Here is a 22,850-nt window from a genome sequence, read left to right on the forward strand (position 1 = left end):
AAATATGTTTAATCAAATGAAATATATATCATATATATCATATATATATATACTATATGAGATATCTTAAATGTTATTAAATTATATAAGATATCTCATGTAATTCGATTAAATACAGATATACCTTGCTCCTTCAATATATGTTAAATTGGCTTGCCATACTTTGAATAAATGTCATGTTGGCTTGCCATAAAATCGTATTTGTTATTTACCGCTCAGTTGAAAAATTGATGGATTATATAATTAATTTGGGGGCCAATAAAGGAATAAAGTTCACAGAACTTATTTATTTTAAATCGATTTTAAGCAATAATTTACAACTTTCTAAATACACAGACTTGTTTTCGCAACTTCGATATTTCGAAATGTTTTAAACGCACCAACAGGTTCAAATGAGCGATTGCGAAATATGCGATAGCACAGTCAATACAATAAGTAGTCTCCCTTTCGTACTTGTCACGTGACTTACTACGGGCACCTGTCGAAAGAAAGTTGCTTTAATAACAGGGTGTGGAGGGCGACACCCGTGTTGTCGGTAGGTATTTATATGTAGTTACAATATCTTCTCGTAATGCGCTTTTATCATTAAGTCGGTCAAAAATATTTTATTATACAAGCTAGTACGGTGTTCCTAAACATTCCACCACTGTGTAGTATCACTTGTAAACAAATAAACAAACCCGTTTCGGGTTGATCTGTCTTTAGAATATATTCTCTGTCATGCATTCGAGTTATCTCAACTTTGCTGTTTTAATTGATTAAATTGACCAGATTTGTATGTCATTTTATGCAATGAAAATATGTGAATGAATACAATATTTATATATATAAAAAGTAAAAACAATCGCCACGGATAGTCAACCGACAACGTCGCCTATTTTGACGGAACATGACTACCTTGTAGTAGATCTGTGGTTGTATTTCCAAGTTAGGCTTATAGTATATACCGGTAAATCTTATTCCATGTTTACTTTGTACGTCTTATCGAGACAAGGCTTAGCAAACTTTGACAATTTCTTATTTGTGTATCCGGCAGTTTAGACAACAACAATTTCAAGAATGATTTGCATACATGGAAATGTGTGTGGGGGTGTAGACAACAACCATTTGCAATGGTGTACATAATACATGTACAGTATCATGTTATATGTAAACTTAAACAGTTGAAATCAAATTCACTTTCTACAGATTTGTCTCAGAAAGATATAACTTTTTCAACTGTAAAACAAGCTCGTACAAATTTTAAAAATGTTCTCTCAGTCATAGTTTGGGAATAAAGAGGGGGCTATACAATTCTTACTTCTGAGTATTAAAGTTGAGTGTGGATAAATATATATATATATATTTAAAAACATGTAAGTGCCAAAGTTTCGTCACACTAAAAATTAATATTTAGTTTAATTTACACAGATTTTTTGTCATATTCTGAAATTCATATAAGAATTCTAGCAATATAAAATATATGACAATATATGATTTTCAATATTCCTTTTAAAGGGACATTTCACTCCGGCTAATTCTTTTACATAACCAAGAAGCAAAATATGGCATAAATGTATTGTTCTACATTTCTTATGAAACGTACAACATAAAATATTGACAAATTCCATGTCATTATTTAGTATTTTAATTGATACGATTAAGCAGGTACAATATGTACGCTGTACCCACAGGGACTTGTAACGTAGGTTGTGAGAAAGTCTGCTGTGTATGTACATGTGGACTATATACTATATAAAAGGACAAGAGAACCAACGGCTCGCTTGGAAGAGGTATACACCTGCCTCTATAAAAGTCGTCCGTATTCTGTCAAACATGGATAAATATGTACATATCTAATACCAATATATTCTTAAATAAATTTTCGACATGGAAAACACAACTTCAAACACGAAATTATATATTAGCATACCTTTATTTCACTATGAACATAGAAAATGCAGTCAGATTTCATCGCTGTCGTTTTGCTTGTCCACTGAAATCTACTAGTTAAACACGTTTGAGTGGATACCATGTACCCCATACCTGGACCCGGACTGGAACCCCATATACCCAGTGCCTGTATACTAAAAGCTACAATATTAATGTGGTAACGGTCAAATCAAACATTAGAGTCTCTAATTAAGTTAGGTTCTTCAATTAATGATACATTGTATCTCAAATAAAGGTACTTCCAAGAACCTAAACCGTGAAATTTGATTTATACAGCGTCCGGGTACAGAATTTCAGTGCAGTATCAGGTAAGGGCGAGTACACCAAAAAGGTACCCATCATCAATTACAATATGGCGGATTATACAAAAAAGAGTCAAGTGCTGGATAAAAAAAAGTGTGATTCTCGCTTAGTTGTTGGATTGGATTAATGAAAGAGTTATCGGAGATAGCCTATTTGTATTTGCAATGGATATATGACACCAGAAAGCCAATTGAATGCATACAAAAGGCATGAATAAATATGCGTTTGACCCAGATTTCTGTGGACAGGCAAAACGACAGCGAACAAATCTGACTGCATTTTTCACGTTCAGAGTGAAATAAAGGTATGTCATTAAAATCTTTCGTTTTTGAAGCATTGTTTTCCACATAGAAAAATCATTTATTATTATGCTGGTAGTAAATATGTACACATTTAACCACGTTTGACTAAGTACGGGTGACTTTATTAGAGGCAGGTGTACTTCTTCCAAGCAAGTCGTTAGTTCCCTTGTCCTTTTATATAGTATATGGTACACATGTATAAACAGCAGACTTTCTCACAACCTACGTTACAAGTCCCTGTGGCTGTACCCATATCTGAGCCAAAGTCATGCACGTTAAACAAATGAACTACATAACCACTGTGGAGGTGATAAAATGATTTTTTAGGCAAGACAATTCACCTTAAAAGGTAAACACACTGCTGTAAGAGCAATTTGAGCAGTTCTAGACAAAAGTAGCATTACTCTACGAGCAAGGGACAGGGTTCGGCATACAAGATTTTCGACCACAATGTGTAATGGCGGACAGCGAGCGAGCTTGAACATTTCACACACATTTCACCACAATGGGCTTTAATGGCATATCACAGTAAAACCGACTGATCTAATTTCCATTAGAGCTGGGTTTTTTTTCCAATATATATACAAATTTTAATTTTCTCTTAGACTGAATTGTCCCTTTAATTGTTGCACTTGAATTCATGTACATGTAGATGTATTAATTTGTGCATCATTTTCTACAACTTTTTGAATATGGAGGGAAATGTACATAATATGAAAACTGTACATGTTTGTATTACCACTCCTAATAGATTATTATAAATCATCAATGTTTTATCAAAGACTCATATAATTGTCAGATCTAGTGGCAGAAACCTGTGTATGTAAAACTGACCTCCAAGCACCGTTACACTCTCCTCACACTGACGGCGGTCGTACCCCACCCCGGGATGGACCCCACAAATGGTGAAGCCGGTCAATACCGGACTTTGCTTAGCGTCGAGCCGACATCTAACACGGACAAGGGAGTGGTGGAAATGACAGGTTTACTGTCAAATCCGGCCAGTGAAGGACATGAGGAACCTATACCTCGCATCAAACGCTCCGAGAGTGCGGAGCTTCTAAATTTCACTTTACATCAGGTATGGTTTAAAGTGTTATAATATATAAAATATAACTTAATTACGCCTGATTTGCTCCAGTATACTGCACTAGAGTATGTGCGTAAAAGTGTGATTTTATCAGATTGTTTAACTAAATGTAATGACATGTAATGACACTAATGATATTTGTTACACAACCTGTGAAGTAATTAATATAAATGTATTATATTTTTTAAAAGTGTTTCAGATCATTCTAGTCCTAGTTGATACTGTAACTGAACTGATCCTGCATAATGTATGCTGTTCAAAACATTTGATGTTGCTTTTTTGGTCATTTAAATTCCAGTTGACAAGAAAGACCATTCTTATTACAATATTAAATCTGTGTCAAGTTATATTATAAATGCAAAAGATAAAAAAATATTTTATCAGTGTCTGAACTCTAAGGCTGAAAATGGCCTAAATTGATCATTTTTTTCATAAAGACAATTTGACTATAATCCAAATGTTAGTCAAGAAATTGATTGCAATTGAGCAATAAAATTTACTATTTGCATGTTCAAAAATTTAGATCACGAAAACTTCACCGATATTCTTCATTTAATCATAAACTATGTTTTACAGTGTGCCAGGAATGGAGACACTAGAAGTACTCAGATCTTGATCAGTCAGATAAAATCTTCAAGCAAAAATACATTCAAGAAGATCAACCTTCGTGACGAGGACAAAATCACTCCACTGCATTATGCTGCCCGCTACAACCACAAAGCTGTAGCCAAACTCCTGGTTGATAATGGCGCTGGTAATTTTTTACTCCAAATCATTTCAGTTTTGTCTATTTCAATAAAGGGAGATAACCATAGACTTCAGTGATTCAGATTGGAGCTAAATTAAGGCCATTTTGCTATTACTCTTCCCAAATGTGTTAAAGATTTTGAAAATCTTTAATCATTCCAATAGAGATTGTCATAACAAAATTTTGTAAAAATCCCAAGATATCCTTAGGATTTCAAATTTTTCAAGATATGGACCTAAAATTGGACAATTAGATTTTAGTCGATCAAAATTTCACTGTTTGCTTGAAGTGTATACTGTAATGTTATAATTCAACTGATTCTAGATATTTTATGAATCAAAATTTGGTAACCATGGCAATGGCCTTAGAAATCGCAAAAGAAGTCATTCCCACAAGAATAATTGGCTGTAGGTATTTTGATCAAACATGATTCTCTGTCTTTTATATTTTCCGAAAACTTATCTGACATGCACACTAGTTGTCATAATTCTGTATATGATTTGACTCCTAAACTATATAACACAGGGATGATGTAAAATTGTTTTTAATGCTTTCAGATCCAAACTCCAGAGATTCTGAAAATCTAACACCCCTCCACTATGCTGCTCGGTATCGACGACAAAGACAGAAGATGACTGATACAGATGATGAGGATGATGTATGTATCGAAATGACTTGTTTTTCTTTATCTCAGTGTATGGAAATTTTTTTAAGGTTATATAGGGTAGGCAGTTCTATCCTGTACATGCAAAAATATACCAATCAAATACCGGGTATACGTAAAACAGATTTGAAATGGATATTTATTAATCACTACAATACCTTGTATTTAATAGAAATGATTACCAGATAAATTGATCAACATTAGCATGCTGCATGAGGTATATTTAATTTTAAGCATGGAAAAGACATTTTCTGTCTAGGTGAAAATCAGTGTTTGTAGTATATAGTAGAAACATTTTAGAAAAATGCAAAATCACAAACACTTTTATAAAATTATCTAGGTTGCAGAAATCTTGGAAACTTTGTTTTCATTCAAAAATATCAAAACTTTATTGACATCACCATGTATAACATGCTGGCATCTATATTAAATGTAGGACTCTTTCATAATATTACATGTATCTTCTAATGTGTATACCCCTGGTAGGTGGTGATCATGGTTACTCATGGTATCTTGTCTATTTAGGGTCCAGAACTACCAGATAGCTCGGCTCAGGAGGAGAGCGGTCAAACAGATAACAGTGTTATAAGTTATCTTGTACAAAATGGAGCAGACATCAACAAGCAGGACAAGTATGGACAGACGCCCCTCCACTACGCCGCTATGAGAGGCAACGAGTTCGCCGCCAAGGAGCTCATGTCTTACAAAGACATTAATATTGAGGTGAGTGTGTTAGAGAACGGGAAATATCTGTAAATGGAACACATTTTCTGGAAATATCTGTACATTAGAATACTTTCATTATTTGATTTAAAAATATGACTTAATTGTGATAAACTTTGCAGACATTGTTTATTTATCTGACCTTGGTTGATTTACATGATCTTGTTCAATGTTGATTTATATGACCTTGGATGATCTTTGCAGGCTGTTGACATGCAGAGCATGACTGCTCTCCATATGGCTGCCACACACAACCAGGTGGAGATCACCAAACTGTTGATAGATGCGGGGTCACCACTGCGTTGCCTTGACGATGAGAACTCCACACCTCTCCACTGTGCCTGTAGTGAAGGAAACATTGATATTGTCAAACTCCTATTTGAGGCTGGAACCCGACAGGATGGCTGGGTTACAGTCTCTAACGTAAGTACTCATAAAAATCGGAGTTAAATCTGAAGCAGTAACTTTTGTGAAAACAATATTAAAAAAAGTCTAAGACACCTTTTTCAAAATATTGATGAGTGGGAATTAAAAGAATTGAAATGGATTAATGATTTTAAAACCTTCATAAATGCAAATAAAAGGAGTTGAAATGGGTTCTTGAAATTTTAATGAGTTCTGTTAGCTTAAGATGCTTTTAAATCCAAAACTTGTGAAAAGAAGAATATTTCATTTTACAAAAGTTAAGATATAAAATTTGAGCCCAGTGTATAATTTCTTCTTTAGAATTCGCAAAAAAATAGAGATTTGAGAAAATGTTCCATTAGATGTGACATTATTCATCCCTATGTATAGATGGTGACTGACCGTGACTGTGACTCGAGCACCTGTCTGCATCTGGCTGTGGAAAACGGTCACTACGACGTGGTCAAACTCTGCTTGGAGAAGAGAGCTGATGTGAACACACCGGCATCCAACTACATGAACCCCATCCACTTGGCATCCAAGGCAGGAGACATCAAGTGTGTAAAATTGCTGGTGGAGCACCATGCCAGGATAGACGCTCTCAACGACGTACAGGCCACACCCCTCCACATTGCATGTGCATTCAACCATGTCGATGTAGTGGAGTACCTAATAGAGAGGTAAGCCATTGTGTGTTTGGTAGAATGTTAGGCACATTTATCACTTTACAATGAAACTGAGTTGATAAAAAATGTTTATATTTAGAAAAACATTATTTATATTCCTGCACTGCCTGATCTATATCCTGTATTCACTAACATGAGTGACTCTCTTTTACTACTGTTAACAAAAGTAACATGAGTTATCTCCCTGTACAGAGGGGCCAATCTTGAGAAGAAAGACAAAGATAATTACACCCCTCTACTCATGGCCGCAGCCTATGGTCACGCTGACATCATCAAACTGTTGCTGAGAAAGCGTGTAGATTACGAAGCTGTGGAGAAGAATGATAAAACATCCATCTTCTTAGCTGCCGAGGAAGACAACCTGGACGCTCTTAAGGTATGTTGTAAAGAAAAAGAATTAAAAAAAAAATACAATGATAATCATGAACGATTATGATACTTATACAGGTTTAGATACAGGTATGGTGCCTTGACACAAATAGGTATGGTGCTAACACAAAAAATCAGGTATACCTTTATAGTACTACACATATAGGTGTTGTGTTGTTAAAAAAATACATCAGAGATTCTCAAATACCAATACAAATACACACACATATTGCAGAGATTTAATTGATTTCAGGCACTTCTGGCTGTTGGACGTGTGCGAAGACTTGTCAATGTTGGTGACAGATATGACAACACTCCTCTACATATTGCTGCAGAGAAAGGCTATCTGAGTATTGTCAAGGTAAACCAGTTTGTTAGGATATTTTTAATATTGCTTCATATCTTGACATCTAAATATAATACAAAAACAGATATTCTCCTCATTTCAATATGTAGGAAAACAGAAGCAGGTTTTACAGAGGAAATGTCTCTCATTAGGAAAGCATATAAGTCATACCACCCAAAGGACCAAGAAAAGTAGTTTTTATAACCAAGAGGTCTTTAAACACAGGGCAAATTGTATTGAAATTGACTATTTCGGACCCTGCGAAAGTGGTCTTACTATACAGAGGTGGTTACTAAGGCAGGTTTATTTATGTAGATATTGAGCATGTTTTAATATTGATTGTTGTATATAAGTCTTCCAACATATGTAATTTAGATACTTATAAAGGGGTCTGCTTGGTGTTTACAGTGTCTACTGGACAACAAGGTAGATGTCGATGCCAAGAACGAGGAAGAACAAACACCGTTACATTTAGCAGCTAAATCAGGAAGGACAAAGTAAGTCTTATTATCATATCTTCAGTCGTAATCAGAAAGACTTTTAAAACAGTTTTACTATTGTTTCATTTAGTAGCTGAATCAACCTACATTTGTGAGTGGAATTGTTTAGGATATCATCTCTTTACTTCTAATCAGTATTTAGATTCGTAGGTATCACTCATCCATGATTGCTTTATTCATTTTTACCTGTAATTGGTACAATAAAAGTTAAAAAAATTATATAGATTTTTCAGAAGCCACAAGTTTAACGATTCTGAATAAAAACTGCCTAAAAAGTAAATTGTATGGGGCATTTATAAATCTTGATAATTTAGGTTCTATAATATTAGAATTTCTGTAAGAGGGGGTATTGATTTCTTTCAGTATTGTCCGTGAACTGGTTGTGAGGGATCATTCTTCAGTGAATGACGAGGATGAGGACTCTAACACAGCTCTCCACTTGGCAGCTGAATGTGGCCACGCCAAAGTGGCTGGTGTACTACTGGACCACGGGGCCGATGTGGCCGCTAGGTTAGTTCACGTTCCTGATCCCATGAAAGGTCGTCATCAAAATAAATTTATGTTAAAGGAGGGAGGAGATTTATACACGTAAGAGATAAAACCTAATCTTGGAGACATCTGATGTTCCTTTTCACAATACAACTTGATATGGTTTACTTCTATTTAAATATTCTGTGTTCTGAAGGCATTATGATACAATTACAGTCGAGACTGTCTTATGTGACTTTCCAAGGGACCATTACGAAAAAGTCACATAAGACAGGGAGTCACTTAAGGCAGTCCAAGTTCATCCGCAACATCACTGTACAAAAGTTCATCCGCAACATCACTGTACAAAAATCTGTCTTTAATTGTCAGTAAATTTATTCTTCATTATAAATATATCAATTACCTGATTTTTTAAAAATACATCAAAAATAATGATAAAAAAAAATAAAACAAAAATGAAAAATCATTTTTTTGTTTTTATTAAAAATCATTAATGACTATGTATTTTGTACATTTCATTTTAAGCTCAATGGTGGGGAAACCTGTACAAGATTTATGTTATCTATTTAAAAATAATGATGTCATTTACTGAAGTATAAGAATGACATTTAACCTCTAGAAATAGTAACTTATCAATGACCTTTAACCTCTAGGAATTGTAACTTATCAATGACCTTTAACCTCTAGGAATTGTAACTTATCAATGACTTTAACCTCTAGGAATTGTAACTTATGGACCCCACTGGATTCTGCCGCTGCTAAGGGCTGGGTGAAAACCTGTAAAGTTTTACTGGAGGCTGACGCCCCCATCAATCCTATGGACAAAACCAAGGTATGTACAGCATACAAATTGGGATTGATGCTACCATCCACAATTTAAAAGTAATGCTAGAAAACAAACCACATACTCAGATTGCCTTCTGCTATATCCAGTATGTAAGAGGCCTGGTGTGTGATAACTGGAAGGTACTTTCTGTAGATCAGCTTTCACTAATACCTGTTGAATTTGACTTTGGCTGTTTATAAAGCAAAAAAAAAAAAAAAAAAAAAACACCCAACAACACAAAACGCTGTATTGTTTTATATCTTACAAAATTTCTCAGCCCTGGTCCTTGTTAATGAGTTATTGCATAATGGTTTTTAGACCACCCCGCTCCATCTGGGAGCTCGATATGGACATTCTGGTGTAGTAGAGCTTCTTATCAAATGGAAGGCCAATATCCAACAGAACGATTCAAACAGTGACAACTGTCTGGATTTAGCCATCGACAACAACCATCCGTAAGTATAAATTATCTTGTTATTCTGATTTTTTCATTGCTCTGCATCAGATATACAAGATCCCTATAGTAATCACTGTGTCCGTCTGTCCTCAAAAACCAATAGGTCGATGGTTTAGATAGAAGCTGTTCTTGGTAATAGATGATTGTATGAATATGTGTAGGATGTGGGAGAAAACATAGATGACTGTCATGACTTGTAATGGGGTCAAAATTTGAAATTGTCCAATTTCAATGAAAATTGATATACTAGGGACTTTGGCAAACTGGATCTGTAAAATACAAAATGACTGCAGCGGCCCCCAAAAGGGTTAAAATTTAAAAATTGTCCAATATCAGTTAACTTTACATGATGTGTTGTGAGTCACTGCCGGTAGTCATTTACTGCAGCTATTACATTTCAACAGTATAATGAGAAGGAGGAAGGATTGAAATTTAATGATTCAAAGAGTAGGATCACAGGAAAGGGTTACCATTCTTACACTTGCCATTACATGTACATTCAATGAACATATTCTATATTTATATTTCTGGTCATGTTATGCAGCAATATCACCACACAACATATTTCATTATGGACTATTTCAGAGATGTAGCTCTGACCATCATCAATTCAGAGATGTGGGAGGATGCATTAAGAAATGAGACATCAGATATTGGTACTTCCATGATGAGCACACCCATGAGAAAACTAATCAAGAAAATGCCAGGTTGGTTTACCCTCTGACTCTGAAATCAGAAGATTCTTCATTATATCACTGTGTTACAGTCGTCATGTTTCGTCCGGCGTCGTCCGGCGTTTTGAACTTCTTCCCAAGTTCTACCAGTGCGATTTGGCTGAAACTTACACAAAATGATCCTGACATAGTTCCGGCAAAGTGTTGTTATTTTTCAGGTCGATCCTAAATCCAAGATGGCCACCACAGCCGTCATCTTGAAAACACATTTTGAACTTCTTCTCGAGTTCTACCAGTGCGATTTGGCTGAAACTTATATGAAATGATTCTGATATGGTCCCGACAAAAAGTTGTTATTTTTTGGGTCAATCCGAAATCCAAGATGGCCGCCACAGCCGCCATCTTGAAAACACAATTTGAACTTCTTCTCAAGTTCTACTGGTGCGATCCTGACATGGTCCCAACAAAGTGTTGTTATTTTTCGGGTCGATTTGAAATCCAAGATGGCCGCTACAGCCGTCATCTTGAAAACACATTTTGAACTTCTTCTCAAGTTTTTCCGGTGTGATTTAGCTGAAACTTGCATGAAATGATACTGACATGGTCCTTACAAAGTGTTGTTATTTTTCGGATTGATCCGAAATCCAAGATCGACACCACAGCTGCCATCTTGAAAACACATTTTGAACTTCTTCCCAAGTTCTACCGCTGCGGTGCTGAAAGTTGTATGAAATGATCCTGACATGGTCCTGACAAGATGTTGTTACATTTCTGGGTGATCCCAAGTAGAAGATGGCTACCATTACACTATGTTTAATTAATTCCTATACGATTATTGCCAAGGTAGTCAGATGACTGTTAAGGCCCTTGGGCCTCTTGTTTTGTTTTTGTAAACATTAAAAAAACACCTTTTACAGTGGACCCATAATAAAGTGGATACAGATAGTGTAGAAAATTCACCATCCTGATGTAATTATCAGGGAACAGATTTCATTATTGACTAAGTAAATGGAATTCAGCAGTCTGGAAAATTGGCAATCAACATGGTTTAGGTTTGGAACAAAAGTGTTTGGATTATTGAGGGTCCACTTTATATTTATGTTTTTGACAAAGGTTGAGTGACAAAGGTTGAGATGTTTTTGAAAAAGGTTGAGGGCAAGACAAGCTTTGAATATTTTATACAAGAATTTTTGACAAAATCCATATTTGAATATAGAACACTTTCATCTTTGTACTCTATCAAATTATCAAATATCACTTTCTATGACAAAGCAAAATAGGTGACACATGTGATCAAGTTTTATTTTTGTTCTCTTACAGATGTTGCTGAGGTTGTATTTAACAAGTGTATGACAGACAACAAGAAGAGTTTCGAGCACCCTGACTATAAAGTAACATTTAACTATGAGTTTTTGGACGATGTCTACTCTCTGGCCACATGGCGCGAGACTGGACCAAGTGAAAGTGGTGGATCCTCTGGTGGTCAGTATTGTTTTATCTGTGGTCATTATGTTTCCTTGGTGGTCAGTGAAATGTAAAGTACCAATGCACACACATGGTGTGATATGTAATAGTGATGTTTCAAATTAGGTTGTACTACATCTGTAAACGTATGTGATATATAAGTCAAGAATGGATTTTCTTTTAAATCTTCACTTTAATTGATTTCTGATGTTGACCTAACACTGATGATAAATGATCATAACCTATATATATATATATATATCTATATCAATATATCGTATTATTAATTAACTACTTGCGTATTGGTAAAAAAATGAATGAAAAAACGGTCCGATCAATATCACTGCAAAAACTGGGCCAATATCGGCAAAGTGAGCCAATATTGAAAAAACTGAGCCAATACGAGAAAAAACTGAGCCAATATGGATAACGCGCTAATCGAACGCACGCAGAGACGTTCGGAACACATTTCGGCTTTTCGTCAGCGACTACGTATATTTCCGAGGCGATAACGACCTTCACCTTATCATCCTTTCCGCTTCACTGGGGGCAGACAAACTGAAACATGGAGAGAGTGTCAGACAGGTACGCAAAAAACGGCGAGGACATGCTCGCTGTTTTAATGCATGACATCGATAGAATACGAGGCTTTGGGCGAACTAGATGATTTTAACGATGTTCCTAAAGAAAATAAAAATTACAGCTGTTAAAACACAAGGCGCTAAGATCTTGGACCGGGAAGCGACATCCAAAACCATTTACATACAAAGGTTCCAAGGGATGGTGTCTTACGACGAAACTTGACGATTTTCTTAAAAAGTAACATCACGCCAACTCTAAGATAAAAGTTGTGGTTACTTATAGTTGGTGATGGTAAATACTGATGTCATAGTAGGTGTGTGTCCAGTGACTGATATATATAAGAGGCTATTGATGGTATTTTATATTAGTTTTTCTATTTATTTTCAAGCACACAATTCACCATTAGTAGGCCTCCTGTTATTAGGGCCACGGCCTGTCTCTGTGATTGACCCTCGGTACCTACTAGGCCATCGGGCCAAATATGGACAGACCTTGGCCTAAATAAAACTAGGGCCAATTTGAAATTGGCTGATTAATAACCCTATAATATAAACATGACCTTCAAAAGAGGATATATGACCTTGACACCATATTAATAGTTTATGACCTTGACCCCACAGGGAGTGTCTACAACGAGGATTTCACCCTCTCGTCCTCAGCCAAACCTTACACCACTGACTCCAGTGAGATGAAAAAGAACCACCCTCTCATGATAATGGTAAGAGTCTCTCAAATTTTTGTTCATACAGTTACTTTGCTGCAGTAGCATACTACAGAATTAGGAAAAATGTCATGGCATACAGATATCCGATATATATAGAATGTGAACTTTACTTTCTTGGTAGCCTTAACTATAGAATTCTTCGTAGATTTGTCAGTGGTAAGTCTGTATATGGCATATATTTGATTTCCCTATTTAAACATCATGGAGTACAGGTACATATACTTTATGTGCAGGTGACGTCTAAGAGAGAGGATCTTTTGGCTCATCCATTGGTTACCTCCCTTCTCCGTCACAAATGGAACAGCTTCGGCCGAGTATTCTATTACATCAACTTCTTTATCTACGCCATTTTCCTGACCTTCCTGACTGGTTACATCCTTTCTAGCAATGCTCCATTTACCTACAGGTAAGTGTTTGATAATTATCTCCTCTTACTGGTTACATCCTGTGCCCCTGATTATCTCCCTTTACCATTTACATTTCAACTCCCTCATTATCTTCCTTTACCATTTACATTCTGCCTCCCTGATTATCTCCCTTTATCATTTACCTTCCATTTCCCTTATTATCTCCCCTTACCAACTACCTTCTGTCTCCCTGATTATTCTCTCTGATTGGTTACATCCTTGCAAACGTTCTGTTTACTAATGTGGTTACTAAAAATTTCTCTGCTCAATTTGTTTCAGTAATAAACAAAATGTCCTTGGGTTTAACTATTTGAGGTACTACATACTTTAGTTCTGAGGTTCTCTTTAGACACTTCCTCTTCTTCTTTAAGATTTAACATGTAGTTCAATTATCATACAATAATAGTTACAACCCTCTTGTTTACTTGCAGTACTACTGGCAATGTGTCCTGTGAGCTTGTGGCCTCCAGCACAAATCCTGTTTACCAACAGCATATCTTCGCTAAAATTGGGAAATATGTCATCATAGCTCTAGCTGCATGGAATCTTCTAAGAGAGGTAATATAATAGTCAGTAAACAAGGACAACATAGTCCAGTGACATCGTAGATATTTAATATTCCTATTAAATGTGTTGATACACCCAATTCTACTTTCTCTTTCGATAAACAGCTAGCCCACCAAGTTTCCATATGTCTAGGCTAAAGATAACAGGGTTGCCACCCTCCAGAGATGTCAAAGTAGGAGATCTCCCACCAAAGCGTTGTCCAAAGTGGGAGATTTTGCGCGGCGTCATTTTATCAACATTTATATGTTTGCACAACAATTAAAATATAACAAAACAACACTTGTTGTCTTCTGATATTATGGAATTTGGATAAAAATAACATTCAAGTACAAAGAAGGAAATTAAAAATAGATTAAAAAATATTTATTTTAGAGTCATGGGGCTGGATAGATAGTTTTAAATAAAATATCTACTGTAATAAAAATGTTACTTAAACAACATGTAAACTAAGAATTATAGATAAAGTTGTATGAAAAGTTTTGTGTTTGGACTAACTAAGAAATCATTGACTGCCAGTTGGCCATTTATGAAATCTGGCGAAGGGATGGTGTCGTAATTGATCTTTGTAATGACATTTAGTTGTTGTTATATACAGTTGCTGCAGATTTACCAGGCCAAACTTCAGTATCTCGGATGGGAAAACCTGATCGAGTGGCTTACCTACGTGTTTGCTCTCCTGCTCGTAATCGACTTCCAGGAATGTCAAAGGGACACTGGCTTTAGATTTGTAAGTACTGCTTACTAATGAAATAAGTCCTGATCATTCTGTAAGTTTTTAAGATTTTTCGTAGAATGTCTGTATCTCTGATGCAAAAATATATTGCTGTGTATTCCGGTAATGAAATAGAAGAGTTCCACACACTAAGTGTTGCATTTATTCAAACTAAGAAAGTAAACTAGCCAGACAAGCAAATGTAAAAATTGATAGGAAAATTATAATGAAATTATTGCAATATATATCTGCTGTATAGTATATTAGAATGAACGTCCAGTTTTGGTATGGGACTCCAAATTTCAGAACAAGGAGTTTGTAAGTCAATGCTGGAGGAAATCTTGGCCCTGGTTGTGATGTATTTCTTAAGACATTTATTTAAATTTTGGCTGACATCATTCAGATTCTCTTGACTTCCATGATTTAAGAACATTTATTTAATACATTACAATTATGTTGTCTTACAGGACTGGCAATGGTCACTAGGAGCCATAGCAATATTCCTTGCCTGGATTGACTTGGTTCTTTTCCTCCAGAAATTCCCACGATTTGGTATCTACGTCGTCATGTTCAAAGATATCCTTAACACCTTCATTCAATTCTTCATTGTCTTCTTCCTTTTCATTGTTGCCTTCGCTCTTGGCTTCTTTACAGTACTCCAAAACCAGGTACGTTATTGTGTTGGTAAATATCGTTAAAAGGTTTAAATACATGTAATTGTAAAATGTCTGATGAGATCTTGAGATTGTGCAATTTTTTGTGTGCGTTTCACTAATAACAATTTCATCGCAATAAAATGTTTCCAATTAAAGGTATAATGAATCTCAAACATGTGTATTGGACATTCCCATTTTGGCTAGTTATGTCTGGACATGTATTGATATATAAATTGAAAAATAATTTGCCGCCAAATTTTGTCTGGTACTTGAGCAAAATCAAGTTGGCATGAATAGATAGTATTTAATGGATTAAAATAAAGCAATAGTACTGGTAAATATTTTTTCTAGGCAGTAGGTTTGTGATGAATGTGGGCAGCTGCCATGGTCGTAGATTTGATCAAATGGCCCTCTACCACCAAAACCTTCATTAGAAAATTTCATTTTATGTTCATAACTTTGTTAGAAAATTTCATTTTATGTTCAACCATAACTTTGTTAGAAAATTTCATTTTATGTTCATAACTTTGTTGGAAAATTTCATTTTATGTTCATAACTTTGTTAGAAAATTTAAACCAGACCGACCAAACCAAGAAACTCGGTATTTATATATAATTTTACCTTACAATTTTATACAGGTGCCCTTCAAGACGTTTGGCCAGGCTCTGGTAAAGACATCTGTGATGATGATCGGAGAGTTTGAGTTCGACGGTATATTTAACGGAAACCATGCCGACCACACGGAAAAGGTTTATCAAGAGACTGTGACATATATCCTGTTTGTGGTATTCATGATCATCATGTCTATCATCATCATGAACTTACTGGTGAGTAACTACAGGTTAGAGTTAGTATTGGGAATCAATGTGGCGACCCAACTAATTATCAGTCATGTCATCAACTTTAAAACATATACTCCTTTAGATTTAGTTGATTTCTAGTTTCACTGATAATGATGAATCAGTAGATTGTAAGGCTTATTTTAGATTTCTTCAATTGTGATTTTTTTTTTATTTTACACATGTACAACATGTACACAGTACAGAGTATGTATAAAAAGTTTAAGAGTTATTTCCCCTTTTATCATAGAATATCCACTGATTGGTAATTAATTATAATACTGTAAAGCAACTACTGGCAGCTTAATTTTGTGTCTTAATTTTCATGACAAACAACGTTTTAATAGTGATTTAATGTCATGATTTACATATAAAACATTCTCCCTTTGTTCTTGTAGGTGAAATATATGAAATAAATAAATTGCAGAGATATTTCCGCGAAACTTCATAGACACATTCTTTTTATGGTCTAGTACGTACCTTTTGCTATTTTTAGGTTTTCATTTTTTGCACTTTTTCAGTTACCATGATGAAAATATCATGGTAAATGGTAATTAAATGTTACTTTGCAAAACTCCACCCATCTTTAGTGTATATAGTCTAATATAAATGTCAAGGCTGTATACCTGATTCAACAATTGCAGCCCCGCTCTACTTGAATTATACTCCATCTTTCTTTAGCTCAACTTCCTTTTTCCTGTTTTTTTTTCATACACATAAGTCTCCACAATCAAACTTACTTCAGCTTTGATATCTCCATTGGCGGGGGATCTGAATGACTATGTCCTTGTCAAATGAACAGTTTGTAATAGACTGCTAAGGATCCGCGTTATACATTCCTTTTCAGCACATGACCTTTGTGGATATGTACTGTTATAATATGTTAACATTTTAAATAGTGAATAGTTACATTCTAAACCTTGTAGGTCGGTTTGGCCGTAGATGACATTAAAGCTGTACAGGAGCAGGCTGCCCTGAAGAGAATGGCTATGCAGGTATTTATTGATATTCAAAATTACAAACTTCATTGTGTCATCTGCTCAAATAGGTGACTTATAGGTATCACTATGCCACTCTTGGAGGCAGCGGCCACACAAAAGTTTCTATGTGGCTATTAGTAATTGAATTCACCGAGGGTGATCAAACTCAAATTTCACGTTCATCCTCTGACATTACCAAAAAGGTTATCCTGATTACTTTTTCAAAGGTCAAGGCCAATGTTGCTGGAAAAAAAAAGTTACGGTATATGTTTTAATAATTAATAATAAGTTCCCTAGTACCTTGAATTCTAATGGTATATACTCTTCACGGTGCCCTGAATTTTCTTTGAGAAAATATTTATGGAAAGAGTGACATCCATTTAATCCCCAAGTTTTCGATTTTAAAACTATATAACATATGTCTTTGTTACATATGTCTTTGTTACTATACAATGGAAAATTTACCTTTAAATATCATTACAGGTTGAACTTGCGCTGGATGTGGAACGAATAGTTCCTGAATTCATAAGAAGGAAGTTTGTCACAAAAAAGCAGACAATTAAACCCAATCAAGGTCTGAGGAATCCATTCAGTCGTCTCGCTAACTTGGAGGCTGGTGATCTGTCCTCAGCAGCTATTAACAAAGCCCTCAACCCTGATCTGGTGAGTTATAATCTTATGTCAAAGCTATAGAGTAGTTTACTACTCTGAAGTAAAACCTTCAATCTACTGGCAAATCTCAATTTGTTGTCAAAATATATCAATCTTTATACTGTTAACCAACTTTCATTTGTGTATGCTTTACTTTCTTGTTATTTCACGATCCAAGTAAATTTGCAAACGTTTATCTCAGTCTGCAAAATAGTACATGTATCTACATTTATTTATTTACATTGATAAAAAATTCTATTCAATTTTAGATCCATAAAATTTATTCCTCATGAATTTATATTGACATGGAAATATTGTGAAATTTAGTAGCTGTGAAAGAAAGAAAGTTTACAGTAAGATGATGCGACATATAGTTATAGGGAATGAAGCTAATGGGGAAAAGGTGAGAAGATATAAACATGTTATTTGTAAGCTGTTTTGGTTTGGGTTTGAAACAAATAAGAATTTGGAATTTGTTTCATATGAAACTGTAGTCCGCTAAACCTGCCTATATTATTGGCTGCTGTTTGCTCTACTAAATGTGAATACGGCAGCCATTACAAATGTGTGAAATAGAAGGGTCTCGGAAGTATTTCATTGTGCAGAGGTGTTTAATTTCATAATTGGGATGTAACATGGGGGCAGTGGAGTACATAAGATCCCAATATATAGGTATGTGTACGTTTTCCCGGCATTGCATGGACGATATATTAGAAATATGCCGTTCACGTAGCGTCGGCCAAATCTGTCCTACGATTTCACATTTTCAAGAGGTACCGCGAGCTGACTATATATTAGGCAAAAAAAATAAATTTTAAAAAAGCCTAATAATATAGGCAGGTTTAGCGGACTAATGAAACTGTACAAATGATATTTTTCTTTTCAAATGAAGCTGTTTTTAATGCAGGATTTTGATGTAATATGTTGTAATGTTACAGGACGACATAGAGAAGGTACAGGAAGGACAGGAGCAGCTACAGAAAGACATCAACAAGTTAAAGTTCTCTGTGAAGGAAATGCGCTCACAGAACACCAAACTGGAGGGCATGCTGGTGGCACTTCTCACCTCCCAGAACATTAACTGGCAAGAGGAGGACTTCCAAGACACAGAGACTTCATAGAAATCAGGATCAATCAGAGGCTTTATATTTTAAATATCAGGGTTATTCAGAAACTTTGCATCCTGGACATTAGGACCAACAAGCTTTACATCTTAGGCCTAAGAGCCAATCAGAAGCTTTAATTAACGTTATATACATCTGGGTTCAAAATCTTCTAATCCTAGACATCTAGACATCGGTGACATCTGTATCACTCTGAAGCATAGCAATCCCAAACACAAGGATCAATTGCTTGACTTCACTATAGACTTCTGCTCAATATTTTACTTGTAGGGACCTTTCCATTTATATTTATGTAGAAAAAATATAGGTTGTCATAAATCATGATTTTATGTGATTATCAATATATGTAGGCAATGAAAGATTTTAAAAAGTCTCGTATTATTGAACAATAAATAAATAAAAAAACTAGGTATTGTATCAGTTAACAATTTTTGTCCATCTGTATTATATTAAAAGGTTGTCATTGTTATTCAAAAATATTCAAGAAGGATGGAGACAAAATTCATCAAAAACTAATGATAATAAAACACATGGGGAACATTTTCTATTTTCTAATCAAGAAGTTGAAAAAATTAGGATTCTGCATTTAGTTTATGCTAGGCATATGTTGGGTTGTTTCTTTGTTTATTAGTTATGATTGCCTTGGAACTTTTAATTGCTGTGATAACATAATTATATAGATTACATATTTTAGATATATATGATATATAGTTACTTACCAAGATTGTCAAAATTTGAAAAGAAATGTTACAATATAGTTTCTCAAACAAGGGTAAATGTTATACACTGTATCGATTATACACAATTTCATATACCGGTAACTAATAGGTTGTTGATCAATTTGGTTTATATAATAAGCTTTTATATATCGACAGTTTTTTGTTGTAGAGAGTATGTATTGCGTTATTGAAGAGATCAAAAGCTGTGTTAGATACCCCTATAACTTCAATAGAGGCTTAAAGGTGAGGCCGTTAAATTGTTATGATGTAAAGTCTTAGAGATTAAGACCAATTTTTTGTTAGGAAAGTTCATGATGCTTAAACAGTAGATACCTCAAGAAGTTATTGTTTGTTAGGGTATATTTAGATTATAGTTGTTTACACTGTTAACATCTATGAAATCAAATCTTGGGTTAAAATTGTGAACACTTTTATAGTGCTATATGGGATTGATAAATGACCTGAAAACTTACCTGCCCTGTATTTGTTAGAAAACTATTAAGATTAAAGTTGATAAAGTCACCATAGACACCCGGACAACTTACCATCCATATTGATTCTTTGTTAAGAGCTTGTTTATGCTGATTTGATATATAAATTTCTTTATATTTACCAATTTTTAGGAGAAGTGTTATTAGTTTTCATGTATCACTAGGACAGTACTGTTTATTTTGACTCATTCAGTTTATAAAATTAAGTTGATGAGCAGGATTATAGATTCACATGTACAGTACTGTAGCTATATATATAGTTCCTTTATATTTTACATCTTGTTGACTTTGGTTATTTTTCTACTTTAATTATCCATTAGAGTCTATCTAATTTCTGCATTTATTTCATACGGGATAAAATGATTCATGTTTTCTTATATTTGTTGCAATGTTACAAATTTTTCAGGTTTGAGACCTGACCATGACCTTGTTTGACTTACAAAGCATGCATTACTATACAAAGCATGCATTATGTACTATGTATATTGTATTTATTATATATCATTTTGTTGTACAGTTCTACGGTGTTTATATATACTAACGTGAGTGTATAGGGTATAGTGCCTTGTTTATATGTTCATTCTACCTATAACCCGTATTCAACAATTAATGTGATAGCCAGTACCAACATTATATACCATTGTTATAATGTAGATCATGCCTTGGTGAGTGGTTGTACTCATACATATACACATTTTAGTGGTAATCTTATATTGGTGCATTTGTGGACCTGAAATATAGCTATATAATAGCATTGCACTAATTTTACTCTTGTCAATATAGTGATGATTGTGATTATGAACATTCAACATTGTGCAATGCTTTTGTTTTCCAAATTTTTGCCAGGTACTGACCAATGTTTTTTCTTCAGGTGCTCCGGGTTTCCTCCACCAACAAACCTGGCATGTCCTTAAATGATCCTGGCTATTAATTAGACTACACTGATAAAAACCGTCTACAAAATTAAAATGATGCTAACATTTGAGTACTCTTAAAAATAAGTATGTTTACAAGAAAAGATTCACATAAATTGGAAAAACTAACAAAGATATTGCTCTTATTATCATGATTTACTTGACACTTATTTTTTGCATGTATTGTATATTATTTATATTTACTTGATGTTTTAATCAAGCATTTTTATCACCAAATATTAACAACTTGAATGTATTCATATTTGTCTTTCATTTGACTTAGATGGCGTTTTGGTTAAAGTTCTAACTATTCATTTCTGTGTTATGATTTCAGTCTCTGTATCATTAACTGTTCACATGATTGAAAGCATAAAGCAACCAATACTTTTATAAGGATTTTGCCCTTAAATACCTGTTGGGTCTATTTGATACAAAGGAAGCAGACTTGAATAAATACTGAAATAAATAGCTATCCTATAATTACCATATGTCACAATTATTCAGTCTACGTTTTCTATTCAAAATTTTGAAACAAAATCTCCTTTGGAATATTTTCTGTAATGAGTACAAAAGGAGTAAAAGTGAAGGTAAACATATCAGTGTAGATGTCAATATATTTAACTAATTATTTAATGTTTTATCAACATATTTAAAGCCTTTTTTTGGAATTTGATTTTTTTAAAAGACATTGTACTAATATATATATGTTAAAGACATTGAGTCTATAATATTTCTACATATGTCACATTTATTGTCTTTTTTGCTTACTTTCAACCATTTGATATTAACTTACTACCTCTGTGTTACAGAGTAAATATCAGTAATGTCAGTACTGAAATATTTTTACAATTACATCTGTACTCTCCAGACATTTTAGTTCCACCAGATCGCATTTTTCCCTCAACATTTTGAATGATATCTTGCTGGTAAATTTTCTCACAGGGGGAAACCACTTCATCTTTTGTTAATTGTTGATTTATTTTGATCTATTGAAGTTATCCACATTTGTGTAGATTGTTCATGTTATTTGAGAATCATACAAATTTACAGCAAAATTTATACTTTTTTGCTAATAAATTTACTTAAATTTATGTTAAATGAAATTAAAGAAATGGATTACGAACAAAACCTTTTCCATCATATTTATCCTAGAGTAAACTCATCTGCAGTTACTGGCGCTCTTTTCCACTAATATGAAGACCACAGAGACTTGACACAATTTTTAAACCAATGGTATATACACATTTATTAGATATTATAATACATGTATATACCATCCGTTGATTGGAAATTCATGCAGTCCCTGTGATGAAGACCACCAAACTCTTAAATGGTGCTTTTAGATTATGTGCACCAGAAAAAATGTATACTGGTATATTACCACCGATACATGTTTATGTATCAAAATTACAATTATAGGTCAAGATATAAATTGGTATGGTTTTCAGCAGTAACTGCAAGAGATATGCGCATTTTCATTCTACAGGTGGGCTCTTTATATCTAT

The 22,850-nt window shown here is 34.3% G+C and overlaps 1 protein-coding gene across 1 annotated transcript; it reads left to right on the forward strand.

Moving 5' to 3' along the window:
• Positions 1-453: 453 nt before the first annotated feature.
• On the forward strand, positions 454-20,878 carry LOC138326193 (transient receptor potential cation channel subfamily A member 1 homolog). The gene is made up of 24 exons (XM_069272324.1): positions 454-535; positions 3,337-3,618; positions 4,204-4,381; positions 4,933-5,033; positions 5,565-5,762; positions 5,967-6,185; positions 6,558-6,847; positions 7,046-7,229; positions 7,476-7,583; positions 7,977-8,065; positions 8,432-8,578; positions 9,278-9,389; positions 9,702-9,838; positions 10,426-10,547; positions 11,835-11,996; positions 13,181-13,278; positions 13,518-13,690; positions 14,123-14,249; positions 14,854-14,985; positions 15,438-15,638; positions 16,266-16,454; positions 17,393-17,461; positions 17,930-18,109; positions 19,036-20,878. Exons 2-24 carry the CDS (start codon positions 3,427-3,429, stop codon positions 19,216-19,218), a joined length of 3,591 nt encoding a protein of 1,196 aa, XP_069128425.1. The 5' UTR covers positions 454-535; positions 3,337-3,426; the 3' UTR covers positions 19,219-20,878.
• Positions 20,879-22,850: the final 1,972 nt, after the last annotated feature.

The sequence above is a fragment of the Argopecten irradians genome, chromosome 1, assembly GCF_041381155.1.
Source record: "Argopecten irradians isolate NY chromosome 1, Ai_NY, whole genome shotgun sequence".
NCBI classification, from domain to species: Eukaryota; Metazoa; Mollusca; class Bivalvia; order Pectinida; family Pectinidae; genus Argopecten; species Argopecten irradians.

Bases quoted from the DNA above. Each gene is read 5' to 3' on its own strand.
- LOC138326193 (XM_069272324.1), top strand. From the start codon at position 3,427: ATGGACCCCACAAATGGTGAAGCCGGTCAATACCGGACTTTGCTTAGC. The intron at 5,763-5,966 runs GTGAGTGTGTTA...TGATCTTTGCAG, and splicing joins ACAAAGACATTAATATTGAG to GCTGTTGACATGCAGAGCAT. The intron at 17,462-17,929 runs GTATTTATTGAT...ATATCATTACAG, and splicing joins TGAAGAGAATGGCTATGCAG to GTTGAACTTGCGCTGGATGT.